An 18,996-nucleotide genomic window follows, 5' to 3' on the forward strand; every position below is an offset into this window, starting at 1 on the left:
TTTTCTTATGATTGTATGTTTAACAATAACATATTTGATTTGATGTATTCTTCTCTTATATGCTTGCTGATGTCGCATCTAGGTTTTGAAACAAAGCTATCCCTTTGTAAATATAGGGTTGAAAATATGATACGCAAGTTTCCCTCAACCATCCATATGAAGGTACACTTCCGAATTTAATTAATAAGAGAAATATTAGAATTTGATGTATGGTAATAAACTACTAAAATTTATATGGTTTGTAAGTTGAATCGATAAATACGAAGACTACTATTTTTCAATTTACTTTTTTGGTATACATTGTTGATAAAGAAAGATGATCCGGTGTTCACCATCGTTCTTAGCCTTATGCTTCAAGTTTATATAATATTTGGTTCTCAATATAAACAAAAAACTATTGCAATATCTTAAGATGGCTTTGTGATATGTGAAACCATAGTTCAACTCTTTACTTTTTATTACACAATTAAGTCACGCTCAAGTTTGTTACCAAGTTTGGATTGTGGTTTGTGATAATAGTCGTAGAGTTTTTGGTGATTTTCTTAAATCGTCAGTATTTTCTGGTCTCGGGGCTCTGTTACTGAACCAGTGTAGTTTTTCTGCTCTAGTTTTTTAATCCTTGCCCAAACAGTTTTAAGTTGTTCTATTTCACCAGCCCGATACTAGAAATGATTAAGATCAAATCAAGTGTTATCTGCATAAATGGTTTAACCTTTCACATCATATGGTTTGACTCTAGAAGTCAAATTGCTTATGTCTTACATCTGGTTTTCTTAATATCTTTTACCTTTGTGTTGATCGTAAGGATGGCCAGACTTGGACACGATCGCGTTTGCAAAACTCAAACGGACCATTGTTGGCTTAAAGCATGGATTCCATGTTTATGTTCATTTCAATCAATGTAACTCTATATTTTGTTTACAGGGCTCATTGGTTATGGTCTCTCCGGATGGAACGATTAGGGAGCTTCGAACAAGTGAACTCTGCCTTGGTGATCCTTGGATAATTGTAACTACTATACACCTTACAACATTACTATAAGGGGTACGTATCTACAATTATAGTGTCATATTTTATTTTATTTTTATATATATAATGAATGATAATTTACTACAATATGTGTAATCTGTTTACTTTAAATTGAGTAAATTTTATATAACTGTACATGGAAACAAATACCAATATTAGAAACATGTCATCGACATCTTAACTATAAATAGATTTACATAACATTGAATTATAGATTGAATCACAGTGATTGATTTATAATTAACACAATTCATTTCCATTTTCATTTTCATACACCATGTGCAATTTTAAATCTCAAAAAATCAAATATAATCACCATTTCTTCCCTTTTTTTTGTATTTCAGCAAATGTGGAAACCTCCAGCAATGGATTCTTTACTTTTACAGTCAAGCAAGATTGGACCGTAGGATTATTTTATCCAAAAAAGGAGACCATGTAACTCTTTTCCTGGACGTAGGCCACATTTAGCGAGCTTAAGCATATTTTAAACCACAAAACTACCTTCCAAGCTACATCGCCGTCCGGTGAATAGAAGATGTATTTTACCTTCTGAGAATATTGATCCAAATATCCTTTATGGATCCTCATCCATGTAGGCGGATGTTCATTTCATGCAACCCACCCCATATACATCAAACCGTATTTGTCAATTCTTTTTTCCCTACAATTCTCCTTCTTCGCGAGTAATATCTCCTGCTCTGCGAATATTTCATAATGGGTCATCCACTTCGAATGTACCAGGTAATTCATAGTTTCTTTCCTAAATGTAGTTACTATCCTATATTAAGATACAACAACCGGTATTTTTGTTGGTAAGAGTTTTGCTTGGAAAATCAACTTTTCAAATTACAATTTCGAGAACATGATGTATACATAGTGAAAAAGTTCTCCGATGAGGATAGTGTTATCGAGGCTATCCTTAAAAGGGCAACCGTTAATAAGGTAATAAATTAAAATAGAAAACCTTTTAAGTTGGCTCATTTACTTGATTTCAGTTATGCTAACTCATTTTGTTCACCTTTTTTAGGCTGCCCCATCAAATGTTGATCTCCAAGTTTATAATGAGTTGCCATTTTATTGGCCTTAACATCAAGGTACTGTTTATTCTATGTCAAATGTTGTGCGTTGAACCTCATATTTAACCTTGTAAGCTATCGTACCTATATGTAACAAGTTCCTTGGTATTTCACGAACACAGGATGATGTGGCAGGTCTGGTGAAAATGCCACCAATGTTAAACCAATAAAAAGTACTGTCTCGAGTTCACACTAAAAGCAAGTGGTTGAAGAAGATGGAGATGATAAAAAAAAAAGCCACCATGTTTTCATGTTTTAATGCCTGGTGATTTTTTGCAATGTTTTATATTTCTTAGGGTTCGGTTTGGTTATTTGTCTACCGTTCCTATTTTCATTGTTTTGCTCGAAGTTCGAGTCCTGTTATGCATTATAGTAAACTATGACGTATGCTTTGTTAACCACCGGGTGTAACCTTATATTGTCTTCTTATTTGGTACACTCTTCTATGTTTATCTATATCCTTACCACTTTGAGCTACGGTACAAGTCAATGATGGTAAATGGAGTATCCTTACAAATCTATAAGGCGATCATCTTTTCTTTATGCGAGTGAAATATTTGCAAAGATAACCCCGTTATTAGTTCATTGTTTTGAATTTTCCATACAAGGCCCGGGTTTAACCCGGGTTGATTAGCTAGTTAGAGATTAAAAAAAAAAGCAAAAATCGAACGTATGTGAGAGTGCACGCACTCCAGTACTTCCATTTTTATGAGTATGTATAATAGCTTTATCATGTTTTGAATAAAAAAATGTGTTTTTTTTTAACACAACATTGACAAAACAACTATTATGCGTCCTAGTTGGTATCTGGTGACTATTTAGGGGGTGTTTGGGTTAGCTTTTATTTTGTTGCTTTTGCTTATGGCTTTTTTTAATAAGTTTATAAGCTTTTATTTTAATGTTTGGATTAGCTTTTGGCTTTTGAAAGAAAAAGGAAAGGAAACTTTAGGCTTTTATTATTAAGGAAAGGAAACTTTAGGCTTTTGTTATAGAAGCTTTGTTTTTTGGCTTCTCAAAGATGGCTTTTATAAGCTAAAAAGCCAAAACAAATACTTAAATAGGCTTATGTTAGGGAAAATAAGAAAAAAAAGCCATAAACCTCCTAAAATAAGCTAGGCCAAACACCCCCTTAATCTAAACTTAAAACAACCAGCTACACATCGGCGTTTGCATTTTTATATGCCATTGAGACTTATAAAAGCTTTTTCGGCTAGTTTTGTCCATCTTTTCTTCAGTCATTCATAAATATATTTGGATAAGTTGGAGTGGTTTGAAAACGATGTGTATAACCGATGAACTATTAGTTTAAGCCTTTTAAGGTTGAAGTACGGAACCCATATGGCCATATGGACAATAAACCAATTAACATCATGTCAAAGCGATGAAATTCCAACTTCTCATATATAAGAGCAAGGGAGATTGTGCATACTACTATACTAGGAGTTCAACGTCGAGTCGACGTGGTGCTATACCAGCTCATCGGCCAGTTCGTCCTCTTCAGGGTGGAAGTTAAGTGTGCCCCCTTTCAGATCCCGGGTTGTTTGAGATGAAAGATAATAATAGTGGGAATAAAAATGGATTTTCCGTGGTGAGATGAGAAAAATAATGTGACGTCTGTAATCATCTTGCACTCCTCCGCTGATGTATGCATTGATCCTGGGTCCTCTTCTACTCCTCCTCATACCTGATGCTGTCATGAAAACAAACCCAACACACGATAAAAGACCCGCATTACAAATGCTTCAAATATAATTGATTCAAGCTCAAAAGTACTTGTACTCTAACATCTTCAATATTGTTTCAAAATCACAGTATAATGAAATTGCCCAGTAGCTACAACATTCATCAGCTTTGATATCTGTACTAAAGGTATTCTATTACAAGCATACTGGATCATCATGTTATTATTGCATCTGGGATTCTACAAATCAAGCACAAGCATTCTTTTTCTTCACTTTTCGCTTTAGAAGTTTGTAAAAGTCTTCATCAGATAGAGACAACACCTGGTTCAAAAGCAACCTGACTGCACTCTCTTTAACAATTTCATGCCTCGGTTTAATTCTCTCCTCCAAACTGTACCCAAAATACTGAGGAAACTTAACCAGTTCAGTTTTTGGGTAGTCCATGGTTAAAAAGTATTCCCATTTTGGTAACAAATTATCTTCCACACTAAAAGTATAAAGAGCTCCATATCTGGAAGCCATTAAAGCAAAATCGGCAATATGGTATCCTTTTTGCAAGAAAAACTCGGTCACAGGCTTCAAACTTGCCTCAATGCTAAGACCAAAAGCTTGTGGACAGCGAGACATTAGCACCGCGGGATTAACTCCTATTGACTGAATATACTCGGCTGTGGGCCGTAGCTTCTCCTCCACACTGTAACTTATGATGGATGGGTAGCGCGTTAAAACTTTACCCACATCTTGAGAAGAAAGCCCGATTTCGTAAAAATAATCCACTGTTGATTGTAACTTTGATCTGCTATAAGTGAGAAGGGCAGGAAATCGGTAGATAACTTTTGCCCATTTTTTCTTGTCCACCCCTAAATCTTCTAGAAATGCCATGGTTGGGATTAGATTTTCGGTTAGACTAATACCACATAACTGAGGTCGTTTACTGATAATCACAGGAATATCCGACTTTGATATACCAAGGTCAAGAAGAAACTCGACCACTGGTTTTATTTTCCCTTCCAAGCTGTAATAAGCAAAAGCAGGGAATTTTCGAATTACCTCCTTAATCACCTCACGCTCCATTCCAAGTTCTTCAAGATAGACCACATGTGGAGGGAGATTTGGTGTTTCACCAATGTTATTCGCTCGTGTCTGCTTTTTAAGGTTTGTGGTGGATTCAAGGGAAGAATCAGGAACAGTTGAACTTTCAGTTTCATTAGAAGGCGGTTTTTGCACAATTTCCTCTGATTTCTCTTTGACTAGTGGGATTGGAAAGTATTCTAGCACTTCCACAAAATCATCCCCATGCTCATCAACAAGTTCATTTAGGTATGGAATGAGAGCATCTCTGATTTCAGGAGTTGTGAGCTCTCGTCCTACAAGAGCATTCATAGCATTAACAATAGAAAGAAAAAGAAGCAGCTTAAAATCCTGTATTAACGAGTATATAAAAACTAGGTTACGGTATAGGAATCACACCTACTAGATATCGGGTTTTGTAAACTGTGTGAAGCCTTAACAAAAGGTGATCGACGAATAGGTCCAACTTTTTCATCTTTCTGGATGCATTTAACCGGTTTAAGCCCTGGCTTGTCAAAAACATGTGCAACACAGCCTTGGCTTCTTCTCTTTCTGCTAATAGTAGGTTTGGAGGCACATTTACCAAGCTCACGGACCCATCTATAACATATTAAAGATGTCAGATTGATAAACAGCAAAACAAACCACCAAAATGGAAGCCTAAATAACCACATGCAACAAGAAGAAAGCGAAATATAATTAACAAAACATGAGTAGATGATACTGAAAATTTATATGCTTACCTATCTCTGCACGGCAGAAGAAGAGCCTTTGTGGAAAAGAAAGTTGCGTCCTGAATCCATAAAAACAAAGGTTGGTATAATATATGATTAAGCACTTAGAAAATTTGAAGATATAAAAACTCACACATTGGATAACTTGATTTAGGAAGTTCAAACGATAATATGATCCATACAATCACCTTTCGGCTATTACATGTACAAATCATAGATACTGTTGTACTAAATAAACAGTTGAAAGCTATTGGATAATTTATACATTTTTTGAACGGCAATCTATCTTACCCCTACTCCTAAACTACACGAATGCCTAAGATACAACCTAGGATGTCCAAAAAAACCCTCCAATAATCCACCCCTACAATCGTGGAGAGTTGGACGACTAACCTGTCCATAGAATGGGTTGAAATTGGATTCAACTTTTTGACACAATTAAATGGGACAATGGGCTGGGTTTGGGTTGAGATATATAAGAACCACCAGTGCGCCGGCCTGACAACCCGAACATGACATCATGCCAGCACCAGTTCTAGATCTTCTAGATAACATTCGCGAATAAATCAGCACGTGAAATCACTACCATTACTCATTCCTTTTGTTTCAGTCCTGGTACGACAACAGTACGCAAATTTAAAAGGCCCAACTATCTGCATTCTGTCCCAAAATCAATACTTTTGGGCTCCCATTTCAAACTGACCCCACTTTTGGAGATCTTTTAAACTTTATTATTCTTCTTTGAGGAATTTTGGCCTAAATGTCTCTATCTATATCTATATCTATACTACTATATGAAGCATTTGGCGTAAATGTTGAAAACTTAAATCTTGATTTTTACCCATATAAACCAAATCAAATCAAATCAAATCTTTAAATATTAATTGTTATTTGGGAATTCATTCAAAGCTCGTTGCTATTTAATGCAAATAACCCTTAACTAAACAACTACTGAGCATCGAATTCTAATTTCAACCTAACCATATGTGAAGGCATGACATCTCCATTACTATAAGCATGTACAATTATACAAAAACAGGTGTCTCTCAACTGTAAAGTTGTTACAACTTAGTACTTTTCTATGGCTGGCATATATTATATAGACATACGTATATACGGCATCTATGGAACCTGGAAGCAGCCTTTCTACCTTAGATAGGGTAACACTGTCTACGTCTCAACCTCCTCATACATATTAAGTTGAAATTGTACAAAGCAATGACTGAAATTGAAGAAACATAATCAAAATTTCCTAATTGGGTAACAGAAAAACAAAATTACCGGTGGGAGGAGATGGAGGAAGAGGCTGCACCGAAAAGTGAGAGGGTGTCGGACATTCCGAAGAGACTGAAAGCCTTCATTCTGTCGGATTAATGTTGTCTGTCGGATAAGTAACTATATTATTTTATGAATGAAGGGAATGGGTGGATAGATGAAGTAGCTAAGTATGGTTCATTAATTTTGGTTCAGACTACTCTTCCTAGGAAAGAAGATATGGTTTTCTTTTTTTTTTTTCCCCCAAAATGCAAAATCTTATGTGGGCAGTTAAATGCGTGGACGAACATCATTGAGAAATCAAATATATATCTTTGTTTGATTGGACTATTTTTATGTCATATGTGATTGTAAATTTTTATTCGTAAAAAGTTCGTCACCCTATAAACCTTGGGAACATTTTTATAAATGAAATGTTTAAATATCATTTTTTATATCTATAATCCCTTATAAAGAGGATTGAGTTTAAAAAATTCAGCATAATTTTTGTTTCCAAAATACCCCTACTTTATTTCTAAAGTTTCAAACTTATCCTTTCACACAAAAAAAAAACTCACACATCCTAGAAATACATATTCACGCAAACAAAAAACCCACCGGTGTCTTTCTTTATTTTTCTTCTGATGCCGCCGGCGCCGGAATCAAATCCCTACCGTTGTCTTTTTTTTTTGTTTTTCTTTCATGTTTCGTATGCGATCACCGTAAAGCCGCCGCAACGCGCGGGCACCAGGCTAGTTTATAGGAATAAGTTATGGGGGTTCGAGTTTAAGTTTTATCTCAAGCATCCATGGTTCGAACTTCACATACTGCCTAATTAAATATCACTGTGGTGTTGCGAATGTTAACACTAACTACTAATTCGCTGTTTAAAAAAAAAAATAACTACCACTGGAAGAATGAATACGAAATAATATCAATATTTACATTTTGTGTATGGATAAGAGAAAAAAAAAAGAATAATTCATGTATTGAAATGTTTATGTGAATGAACATCAAACTATCAAGGTATCATCTTATAATTTCATAAAGTATAACATTATTTTAAACTCATATTTTATAGAACTAATTGATCATAAATTAACTGATATTGTTGCATGTATTATCTATATAGGAAAAGTTACAAATAATATGTTCAAATTATCCCAAAGACAAGTAGAGACATTATATACAGTGATCTATATGTAAGAATAGTACCTCACCGAACACATATACGGTCTGGGTTACAAGACCGTACTTGCCAAAAGTTTCACACCCATTTATCCATCTTTTCCTCATGTTTTATATAGTCATAATGTTTGTGGCACAAAAATGAACAAACTTTGAATTAGAAGGTAACAACTGCAAAGTAGCAAATATGAAATATATCAATGTTGGGAGCAAATATTTGGGTTTTAGTAGAACCCTAAAATAAAGTAAAAAAAAACAAAGCACACAAAATGGCGATATCAATCAAGCGTGCCATCATATCCTGTCGTAACATAAATCCTTTACTCCGATCATATTGCCGGAGTTCTCACTTCTCCGCCGCCGCCGCCGCTACATATTTCCTGAACTCTGCTGGTGATCGCCGTCCAACCTTTCACAGTTCCCCGGCGACCAGTTTTCACTATGAATCTCGCAGATACATGGCTAAATCTCGCAAGAAATGTATCTCTCTTTACTATTACTATTATTATTATCACGTGTCTTGTATTTGAAAATAGATATACATCAATTATATTCTATTCAATTTTGTATCTAATTAAAAGTTTGCAATATGCAAACAAATAATAATAATTATATTCAAGAAATGTTAGCAATATACAACCAGGGGTGAAACTAAAGATACGTCAATCCATGTAGTGTAATTTTTTTTTTTGAAAAAAGTTGTGTTCTTTATTGGTGTTACGGGTAAAAGAGATATGGGTACCGGTCAATGTAGTTAACTTCAAACTATTTTACTAGCAGTGAAACTTATAAAGACGTATTTGTGCAACCGAGTAGGAGATCTAACTTATCAAAAGCCCCCAAAACTTAAAAAAAGCTAAAAGTAGCAAAAAAAATTCTTGAAACTGCTAAAAGTTGTCAATTTAGTCATTATTCGTTACTTTGCGCGGATACAATGCTAGTGTTAAAAACTTTTACTAAGAGTAAATTTTAATCCTAGTTCTGCTATACAACAGTCTTATGTTTTTAAATGGCATGTGTTGAGTATGGCTAAATTTTGTGGTGTACATATCACCAACCGGATCAGTGAGATATTTGTGGCCTTATATTTCCACTATTAGTGCATTACTTAACAAAGCTTACAGGGGATGACGATGACGGGGAACTTGGTGTTGCTAATGCTGATACTACCAGCAGAGTCGAAGTTGTAGATATTGGCCCGATTATTAAGGCAGCTGCTATTTCTGAAATGGAGGCAGGGATTGAAGCTGTATCACATGAGCTGAGTAAATTGCGCACTGGAAGGGCGTCATCAGGTTCTTATGATGTTTGTTTGGATGTTCTATTTTTTATGTATGTTGATTTCTGTAGAAGCTTGTTTTTTTAATTTTGTTTCTGTTCAAAATTTTGTAGGAATGCTTGATCATATTATAGTGGAAACTGGGGGTGTGAAGATGCCTTTGAATCGGATGGCTGTTGTTTCGGTTTTAGATCCCAAAACGCTCTCAGTTACTCCGTATAATCCAAGTGTAATACTCTATCCCTGTCATACCTTATATGCCTTCTTAATCATATGTAATCTGTGGACTTGGGAATTTTGATATTCAGTTTGCATACATTTAAATGGAAATTTGGAAGTTTGTTAATATGATGATTACGTTCAGCTGAAACTTCTTAAGTTGTTATTTGCTATGACTTGTGCATAGGGCCATAGACTATTGAGTGAATGATAAGTTAGATTAGTGAATGCATCTTTGCTCTGACAGCGTGATTGAATTATTCAGGCCTTGAAAGAACTAGAGAAAGCTATTATTTCATCACCATTGGGTTTGAACCCTAAGCCAGATGGCGAACGCTTGATTACAGCTATTCCTCCGTAAGACTCTCAAACTCAGTATTTCCTGCAGGATGCAGTTATCTCTTTTAGCCAATGATAGATGCCGTTTTCTTCTTTTCTGATTATTTTATGTTATTATATATAACATGGGAGGAGATTTTGGTGAAAGATGATTTCACTACTTTCTTGTTTTACTAATAGCGCCTGTTTAGTTTATGTATGAAGTGTTCTATTTGTATCTTGGCTGCTGATGTTTTTTGTACATTTTGCAATGAGCAGCATGACCAAAGAGTCTATGCAGGTATTATTATCTTCTGTAGTGATGCTATATGTGTATATATTTTGCTTTTTAATATCTTAGAGAGTTGTTCAACCTACTTCAGGCTGTATGCAAAGTGGTAGCTAAGTCTTCTGAAGATATCAAACAAAGAATTAGAAGAGCTCGACAAAAGGTATAGTTTCTAATTGGTCCTTTCTCTTAGTTGTGCTGTTAAATTTCAATTCTTCAACTGCCTGGTAAATGTCATTCAGTATGGTTTAATACTAGTATCTTCAATTCTTATAAAGGATGTTTGGAGATACTTAATGGATCATTTAATTCTAACATCCGTTGAGTCTATAAAAAGATCGAACTGCAGTATGTTAATACAACTTGTATTATTTACTTTCTCAAAGAAATAGTGAATGCTTAACTTTTAACATTGTATAGATTATATGAATGTTTAAAGATTTTCTCTGGTGGTTTTGCTACTTAGAACTTCGATCATATTTATTATATAGGCTTTGGACTCGATAAAGAAATCCATGCCTAAAAAAGAAGGAAAGGATAAAGGCAAGGACAAAGAGAAGAGCAGAGCTAAACCCATTTCAGGTTTTTCAGCAGATGATGCTAAAAGATTGGAAAAAGAGGTAAAACTTTATAAAAGCGTATGCTCTTACTAATAATCGACACATTCTGGCTATTCATTAGAATTTATTCTTTTCCCTATTCTCAGATTGAAGAGTTGACAAAAAAGTATACCAAGTCAGCTGAAGATTTATGCAAAGCTAAGGAAAAGGAAATTAATTCAAGCTAAATACAATCTTTTCAGTATTCATTATGGATTAACGGGTACTTTGTCTTAGAAATAGAAGATCAAATGTTTTTTTTATAATTATTAGTCCTAGAAAGTTTGAGGAGCTTCACAAAGTCCATGATTGAAGCTTGCCGGAGGCTTAAGTTAATCTTGTTCCATGCAACAATAGTTTCTGCGGGAGATAAATTGATCCCGCATTGGATTGTTGGGGTAGTGTTGAAGGGTTTGAGAAGCCTTACATAATGTATTTTTGTTTGGATATGTGAATAAGGTTCAAAACATAACTGGAACATTTTTGGAACTAAATAGTTACAAGGGGGTGGCTCAGTTGTTTCAGAGTCTGTTTCATTTAGCATTGTGTGTTTTATTCATTGAATAGTTTTGGTTTTCAGCTTTGTGATTGTTGATTTGGATGCTATTTGCCTATTCCAATCAAATATATTTCTCTTTTTAATATACTGATAATCATTGTAACCTGTAGTTCATATCTGTTTGTACATGGAATCCATCCTGAATAGGTTCTGCCGGAGATTTCACTTACAAATAAGATTGACAAGAAATCATATTTAACTCCAGTTTTGTCATTTCAAAGTTACCGTTGGTCCTTGCACCACAGCATCTGGTACATAACTGGAAAACTTTGTTTCGACGAAAGCTAACGCTAACAAATTTTGATGATTCACTCGTAAAGTTTAGAACCAGTGAGAATTGTCATACTTATACTCTAATCAACCTGTTCGTGGTAATGATGTTTGAGTTTGACCTCTTATGGTCCGACTTCTTGACTCTTAATAATGAGATAAAGCTAGCTAGTAGTATATTAGGATTGATTGTGAAAGGTCAAAACATGGTGTACGGTAACTTGAATAAGATTGTTTCATAGGACCCATTGACCCAATGTTTATTTCACTTGTATAGCTGGATACAGCATGGCTGAACACAATCCATTGCAAAATTAATAGATTTCTGCATATTTATGAAATGAAAAATGCTAAAAGAAGCCCTTAAGGCTTTACTTGACGTGCATAAAAAAGTTGTACGTTTCCATATCAAAAGTCCACCCCTGAATTTTATAGTAAGTATACAACTATTTAATGCATCTTACGAAAGCCCTAAAGACTTCGTTTAGCAAAACCCGAATGAAATATCTGAAAACATAATTTGTAATCATATATGTTCATAGTGCTCAATTGAATTGATATATTTATACTTCTGATTCTGATTTACCCTATAAACATTGACGTTTGATTACTAAATTGGTTTCACCAATGACTAACATTTACCGTATAAATCTTATTTAGTCAACTTTTTATTGATGTAATCAACTAACTTGGTATAAATTTTAATTTAAGTAAAAAAATTCCAAACATGTTTTACAAAAAACAAATAAACTTTTTTCTAACTTAAAGTACGCACAAAATAACTTTTTCATTGAGATTTCTTTTCTTTACAAAGGTAACAAGTTATGTTATTTTTCAAACTTAACGAGAGAGAATTACCATAAAAAAAATAAAATGCCATCAATACAATATATTCACTCTAGACACATTGTATGGACATTATACTCTACTTTTCCTTGATAGATAGAAAAATTCTCTCCGCTTACTCTATTTCTAAAACTATTGTCGTCAAGCCATATATAGAATATGGAAAAGATCTAAATTGAAACACAAATATGCTAATGAAATCATATAAGCAAAAAGGACCATATGTCGTACCTTTTCCATAACATATTTTCAATCCGGATTTCTCGGTAACATTCCTATTACAAAACATTCAATAAATACAAATTTTAACAAGATTCACAAAAATCTTTATATTTTCGTCAAACCAAAAAAATGTACATAATTAATCCCGCAGCCTTACAAAAATCAACGTCATATTCCATTTTTAAAAAACCAATTACAAAATCACCACCATAATTAACTTTTCTTCCTCTTCTTAATTACTTCCTAAACACGACTTGATCATTATAATTCTTGTTATAAATACTCGAAACCAATTCACAAACCTTGCATACATTCTATTCAAAAAAAACCATTTATCATCAACAATGGAGAAAACCAACACCAATGGAGCAATAAGTAACATGAACATGAACAAAAAAACAACAAAAGGCCGAAAAAAGATTGAGATCAAGAAAATAGAAGAGCAGAACACACGTCAAGTCACGTTCTCTAAACGACGTAATGGGCTTTTCAAGAAAGCGTCTGAGCTTTGTATTTTAACCGGAGCTCAAGCCGCCATTATTGTTAGCTCTCCAGCTGGTAGGATGTATGCATTCGGTCACCCTGATGCAGATCATCTCATTGATACTTATCTAAACAACAATAATGATAATAATAATAATATTAGTACAAATAATAATAATAATAATAATAATAATAATTATAATTATAACAATAATGAAGCAAAAGTGGTGCCAATGAATGCATTTAATCAGCATTATGTGAAAGTGTCAAAGGAGTTGGAGGCAGAAAAGAAACGAAAGGAGATGATACCGAGTTCTAGTACTAGTAATAGCAAAGAAGCATGGTACGAGAAATCGGTTGAAGGAATGGATGTTAGAGAGTTGGAAGAGTATCTTTACTCATTAGGTGAGTTGAAGAAAAGAGTGTTGACTAGAGCTGATGAGTTGTTGATGATTAACCAAACTCCGGGCTGGTTTGGCCCGAATGCGGTTGGAATGGGTTGGAGAAATGGTAATCATCAGATGGGTGGTGTTGGTGGTGTTCCTAATTACAAGGATAGTTTTCATGGTGGTTTGAAGTTTGGGAAGTTCTTGTAGAGCTATATAAGAAGTTCATTATTATGGGATTTGAAGAGTCAAGCATATGGAGTGTTTATTTTTTGTTTTTATATTTTATTTTTTTCAACATTTTGGTGTGATTTACTGGTTTGAATGTTATTTGGGAAATAATAAATCGAGTGTTTGGTTTTAAGTTAATTATTATAAACTTTAGCATGATATATGTTATGCTTTGCTATTTATGTATTTGATTTGATGATTAGTTTAGGGATGTGCCGAAAATAATATTTATCTATGTTGTTGAAAAAAACTTGTAATCATTAGGAAGGTTAGTCAAAACACTCAAAACTACGAAAATACCCAATTTCGTCAAAAGCGCTTTTGATCGATACGGAAAATATGGTCAAAACATATCCTTAATTACTAGATGTTCTAATTCATAAGGAGGAGAAATAAAAGATGAAACAGAGGTTAATGTATATGTGTTTATGAAAATATGTTTTATTTGCTATGTTCGTAAACCGTTTGCATGTGTCATAGCTATTCAATACGTGTCTTGAAGATTAATCCATATTCAGATTGTTAATGACAATATTAACATATATAAATATAAATAGTTGTATTTTTTAAAATTTAGTTAAATGATGAACTTTTAACATAAAAAATACTAAAAATTTTATGCACATTGTCTAATGGTGCAATTAATTAACAATTTTCCAATAAAATTCATACATATATCATGATAAGGATTTGTAACTGTGATTTATACACATGTATTTTCTTTAGGGTAATTTAATGACTAAAGGCTACCCGTTAGTTGGCCCATGGAGCCAAGACTCATCAGTCACATGTTCCGAGAAAAACTTATCAACCTATTCACCCAAAAGCATGACAACGAATTAATAGGAAAATCTGATACTTATAAAGACTTAGACCTCGGTGTCCCAAGCCAAAGCCCTCGTGTTAGGATTAAGACTTGTAACTGTGATTCTGGTTATATTAGAATTGGAACACATGCATATATATATTAACACGATAAAGACTAGTAACGGTAATTCTGGTGGATATTTATAATACATACATTTTCTCTGATCTGTCTTCTCTGCGCCTCCAACAACTTCATAATTTGTATTATTGTCAGTGGTAACATTTTAAATATAACAGTCAACATCTAGTAACAATCACACACGAACAATTACATACCACCAGCAAGCTAAACAAGTAGACCAAAATGGCCGCAGGAGGTGGTCTTGTGGGTCGCCGAGACAAAAACAATATACGCGGATCACGAATGGCTATTGGACTAGTGATCGGAGTTACACTTGGGTGTATCTTTGCATTTTTGTACTACCCACATTATGATCATGCTTTTCTTTCTTCACCACAACAATCTACTTCTCAATTTCAAGGCCGCCTTGGCATCAAATCTTTTCTTGAATCTTCAGAGCGGAAGCTGGCAGATTTATCAAGCGAGAACAATGATTTAAAGAAACAGGTTAAGGATTTAACTAAAAAGTTAACAATAGCATCAGCTGAAGATAAAACCAAAAAAGTCGGGCCTTTTGGTACTGTCAAAGGTACAAGAACCAACCCGGTAGTCCTTCCAGACGACTCTGTTAATCCACGACTCGCAAAAATACTAAAAAAAGTTGCTGTCAAAAACGAGCTTATAGTTGCACTCGCAAATTCTAATGTTAAACCCGTGTTAGAGTTGTGGTTCACTAGCATCAAAAAGGTCGGCATACCAAATTATCTAGTCGTGGCCTTAGACGACGGAATCGTGGATTTTTGTAAAGAAAATGATGTCCCATTTTACACAAATGAAGATCATAATATTGTTGACAAATCAGTTGCTAAAACGGATGACCGTCACGCTGTTTCAGGATTGAAATTTAGAATCTTGAGGGAGTTTTTACAATTGGGTTATAGTGTCCTGTTATCCGACGTTGATATTGTATATATCCAGAACCCTTTTGATTATATATACAGAGATTCAGATGTCGAGTCTATGTCTGATGGGCATGATAATATGACTGCGTATGGATTTAACGACGTTTCTGATGATCCTTCAATGGGATTCGCTAGATGGGCTCATACAATGCGAATATGGGTTTATAATTCGGGCTTCTTTTATATACGTCCTACTTTACCTGCAGTTGAGCTTTTAGACCGTGTGGCTGAAAGACTATCTCGACCGCCCCCTTGTTGGGATCAGGCGGTTTTCAATGAAATGCTTTTTTTCCCGTCGCATCCAGGTTACGTTGGGCTTCATGCTTCTAAAAGAACCATGGATCATTATATGTTTATGAATAGTAAGACTCTTTTCAAAGAAGTAAGAAAAGATATTGGTCACTTAAATAAGTTGAAGCCTGTGGTTGTTCATGTGAATTTTCATCCAGATAAATTGCCTAGAATGAAAGCAATAATGGAGTTATATTTCGATGGCAAGCAAGACGCGTTGGACCCGTTTCCTGATGGGTTTGAATGGAATTGGTAGCAACACTACTTTGATCGATATCGTGTCATCTGTAACAGTTTGAACGATTTTTTTTTTTTTTGAAGTGGACATATTTGTTACTCATTTTGTCAAACAAGTTTTTGGAAAAAAAAATTATAAAACAACTAAATCCGGCATTAGAAATGCTGGACTCGTACATGTAAACTCAACCCAGATATAGGAATGCCGGATTTAAAAACTTTTTCGTGAAGGGAATATTGTACAAAGGAATCCGGAAGTTGGAATGCCGGATTGAATGAATCTGGAAGTTGGAATGCCGGATTGAGAGAAGAAGTACACACGTGACACCAACAAATCCGGAAGTTGGAATGTCGGGTTGATTTTGAATCCGGAAATTCTACTGCCATTTTCTAAAGTATAATAATGTTCCTTAAAATTTATAAAAAGTGTTCATGTTCTTATAAATAAAACTGATAAATAGTATTTACTTCAATCCGGCAATAGGACTTCCAGATTCACTTTTCCAATCTGGTAATAGGATTTCCAGATTCGTTGTTGTCAGGCCACATTTGTATTTCCGTGTCAATCTGACACTCCAACTTCCGGATTCCTTTGTACGATATTCTCTTTCCTGCCACGTATGAAAAAGTTTTTGAATTCGGCATTCCTATATCCGGGTTGAGCTTACGTGTACGAGTCCGGCAAATTTAATGCCGGATTTACTTGTTTTATAAATTTTTTTCCCCAAAAACTTGTTTGACAAAATGAGTACTAAATATGCCTAGTTCAAAAAAAAATTCCAGTTTGAACATCATATTTCTATAGTTATATGTTTGGTCTAAATGTTAAATCGATAAGATAATTGACCCATTATTGGTACGTTGGTTGCTCTGAAATATTATTTGAACAATTTTTTGAATAAATTTGTTGATCCAGTGAGAAGTGAAACCTTTGAATTCTCTCTGTAGAATCTCATACTGAAAGGATCGAGACAAGAATCATAATAATAATTTTATTATGAGTTATTTTATTTTTGTAGATAGCTAATTAAGTAGAATAGATGCAGAAACATCTTTTCAAAACATAACAGATTCCTAAACGTGTTACTAATTGCCAGTTTGCAACACAACGATAATTAAAAAGAAATACATAATCAACAAATAAGTAATAACGTTTACGTAAATCTAATAAACAATGGGTAGCTAAACTCCGTCATCCCATCCCGTCATCAATATTAGCCACCGTGCCTCACACTCAAGCTACTCCCATTTTCATTGCTTAACCTGAAGGCACCATATATTTTCATATAACAAATGTCAGCTTAAAATGTTATGAAAAATAACTAAAAAACATGGATCGTCATTTAAAATATTTCTTAGGAAATCATGTCACACATATAATCGGACACAAATACACACACCACCACATTTTGGTTAGTAAGGATTATAATAGTGTCTAGCAATCAACAATTATCCATTTTCATCCATTTTATTTAAGGGGGAATGATAATTGTAGCCCCAAGGTCTAAGAATAATAAATTATTATAAATAATTATTTAAATAAAAATATATTAAAAAATTAAATTTCTATTATTTTAAACATTTTTTCTTTACTTAATCAAATTTCTTTTCTCACCTTCCACATTATATGGAAAATAAAATTAATCATATTTCATATCTCTTCAATTAACTAGGGCGGGTTGAAATTTACCAAAAATGGAATGGGACAATCATTCGAAAATGAGCTAGACCCGACTCCGGTCGATCCGGGTTGACCAGACTAATACATGGGTTGGCGAGTTCACAGACCCAGCTTATTTTAATTTTCAAGTAAAAATATCAAATCAACATTTTTGTGGTTTATAATAGGTATGTAGATATGAAAATAACGACTATTGTTAGTAAAGCTGTCAATGAGTTCGAGTTGGCATGTTGATGGATAAAAAACCTGTGACCCTGACCTAACCCATTAAAAATTTCAGGTCAGAATTTTCAACTTTTACCTACAATAGTCAACCCAAACCAACCCATCAACTTAAAAGAAAATTGGTTTGGGGGGTAGTAGGTCGAGTTTTGGGTTGTCGGGTCAAATAGGTTGGTTGATTGACGGGTTGGCAACTTAAGGTTAAGTCAAATAAGTCATATGAGTTATGGGTTGGTAGGTTGATTTCAGGTCAAATGAGTTGATGGGTCGACCTGATAAAAAAATATTATATAAACTTAAAAATATTTTCACGTTGGAGAGTCGACCTGTTAAACCAATAGGTCAACCGCAACCTAACCCGAAAAATAAGGTTAGTGGGTTGGCGATTCGAGATTTCACAACCCTAACTCAGTTATTTTCGTGAAATTCTGGTTTCAGTTTAAGTCGAGTAATGGCAACCCAAATTGTTATGGTTGTCAATCGGGTCAATCTGTATCGAGTTGGCTTTGGGTCAAGTACTCAAGTGGGTTTGACGGGTCAAATAGGTTGTTTCGAGTAAGACCGGGTATTAATCTAGTTTTATTTAAGGGGGAATGATAATTGTAGCCCCAAGGTCTAAGAATAATAAATTATTATAAATAATTATTTAAATAAAAATATATTAAAAAATTAAATTTTTATTATTTTAAACATTTTTTCTTTACTTAATCAAATTTCTTCTCTCACCTTCCACATTATATGGAAAATAAAATTAATCATATTTCATATCTCTTCAAATATATATCACTTACTTATGGATATGAGTAAAAGACCTTTAAAACCAAATATCCCATAACCCAAGACCGGCTTAGATGGTGGTCGAAGTGGCCGACCAAAATGACCCGATTTTTAAAGGGGTCCGATTTTATTTTTTCTTTTAATGTTATATGTATTAAAAGTT

At 34.1% G+C, this 18,996-nt stretch overlaps 4 protein-coding genes across 4 annotated transcripts; 3 read left to right on the plus strand and 1 right to left on the minus strand.

Annotated features, from left to right (window-relative positions):
- Window positions 1–3,857: 3,857 nt before the first annotated feature.
- On the minus strand, window positions 3,858–7,124 carry LOC122587152 (transcription termination factor MTERF5, chloroplastic). Its single transcript, XM_043759241.1, has 4 exons — window positions 6,874–7,124; window positions 5,602–5,651; window positions 5,258–5,458; window positions 3,858–5,154 (listed from the first exon to the last, which is right to left on the minus strand). The coding sequence occupies exons 1-4, from the start codon at window positions 6,951–6,953 to the stop codon at window positions 4,034–4,036; spliced, it is 1,452 nt and encodes a 483-aa protein (XP_043615176.1). The 5' UTR covers window positions 6,954–7,124; the 3' UTR covers window positions 3,858–4,033.
- A 1,084-nt stretch (window positions 7,125–8,208) lies between these two features.
- Window positions 8,209–11,262, plus strand: LOC122588492 (ribosome-recycling factor). Its single transcript, XM_043760623.1, has 8 exons — window positions 8,209–8,514; window positions 9,159–9,329; window positions 9,427–9,542; window positions 9,798–9,889; window positions 10,130–10,151; window positions 10,234–10,302; window positions 10,631–10,759; window positions 10,846–11,262. The coding sequence occupies exons 1-8, from the start codon at window positions 8,304–8,306 to the stop codon at window positions 10,924–10,926; spliced, it is 891 nt and encodes a 296-aa protein (XP_043616558.1). The 5' UTR covers window positions 8,209–8,303; the 3' UTR covers window positions 10,927–11,262.
- A 1,635-nt stretch (window positions 11,263–12,897) lies between these two features.
- On the plus strand, window positions 12,898–13,883 carry LOC122590183 (agamous-like MADS-box protein AGL62). Its single transcript, XM_043762517.1, has one exon. The coding sequence runs from the start codon at window positions 12,980–12,982 to the stop codon at window positions 13,712–13,714; it is 735 nt and encodes a 244-aa protein (XP_043618452.1). The 5' UTR covers window positions 12,898–12,979; the 3' UTR covers window positions 13,715–13,883.
- A 1,023-nt stretch (window positions 13,884–14,906) lies between these two features.
- Window positions 14,907–16,183, plus strand: LOC122590211 (arabinosyltransferase RRA3-like). Its single transcript, XM_043762545.1, has one exon. It carries the CDS (start codon window positions 14,907–14,909, stop codon window positions 16,170–16,172), a length of 1,266 nt encoding a protein of 421 aa, XP_043618480.1. The 3' UTR covers window positions 16,173–16,183.
- Window positions 16,184–18,996: the final 2,813 nt, after the last annotated feature.

Source organism: Erigeron canadensis, chromosome 2 (assembly GCF_010389155.1).
Source record: "Erigeron canadensis isolate Cc75 chromosome 2, C_canadensis_v1, whole genome shotgun sequence".
NCBI lineage: Eukaryota > Viridiplantae > Streptophyta > Magnoliopsida > Asterales > Asteraceae > Erigeron > Erigeron canadensis.

Excerpts from the sequence above, each read along its gene's own strand:
- LOC122587152 (XM_043759241.1), bottom strand. The coding sequence starts at position 6,953 with ATGAAGGCTTTCAGTCTCTTCGGAATGTCCGACACCCTCTCACTTTTC. Across the intron at positions 5,459-5,601 it reads CTTCTGCCGTGCAGAGATAG|ATGGGTCCGTGAGCTTGGTA; the intron begins GTAAGCATATAA and ends AATATGTTATAG. Across the intron at positions 5,155-5,257 it reads CAAAACCCGATATCTAGTAG|GACGAGAGCTCACAACTCCT; the intron begins GTGTGATTCCTA and ends ATGCTCTTGTAG.
- LOC122590211 (XM_043762545.1), top strand. The coding sequence starts at position 14,907 with ATGGCCGCAGGAGGTGGTCTTGTGGGTCGCCGAGACAAAAACAATATA.
- LOC122588492 (XM_043760623.1), top strand. The coding sequence starts at position 8,304 with ATGGCGATATCAATCAAGCGTGCCATCATATCCTGTCGTAACATAAAT. Across the intron at positions 9,890-10,129 it reads TTGATTACAGCTATTCCTCC|CATGACCAAAGAGTCTATGC; the intron begins GTAAGACTCTCA and ends TGCAATGAGCAG. Across the intron at positions 10,152-10,233 it reads TGACCAAAGAGTCTATGCAG|GCTGTATGCAAAGTGGTAGC; the intron begins GTATTATTATCT and ends AACCTACTTCAG.
- LOC122590183 (XM_043762517.1), top strand. The coding sequence starts at position 12,980 with ATGGAGAAAACCAACACCAATGGAGCAATAAGTAACATGAACATGAAC.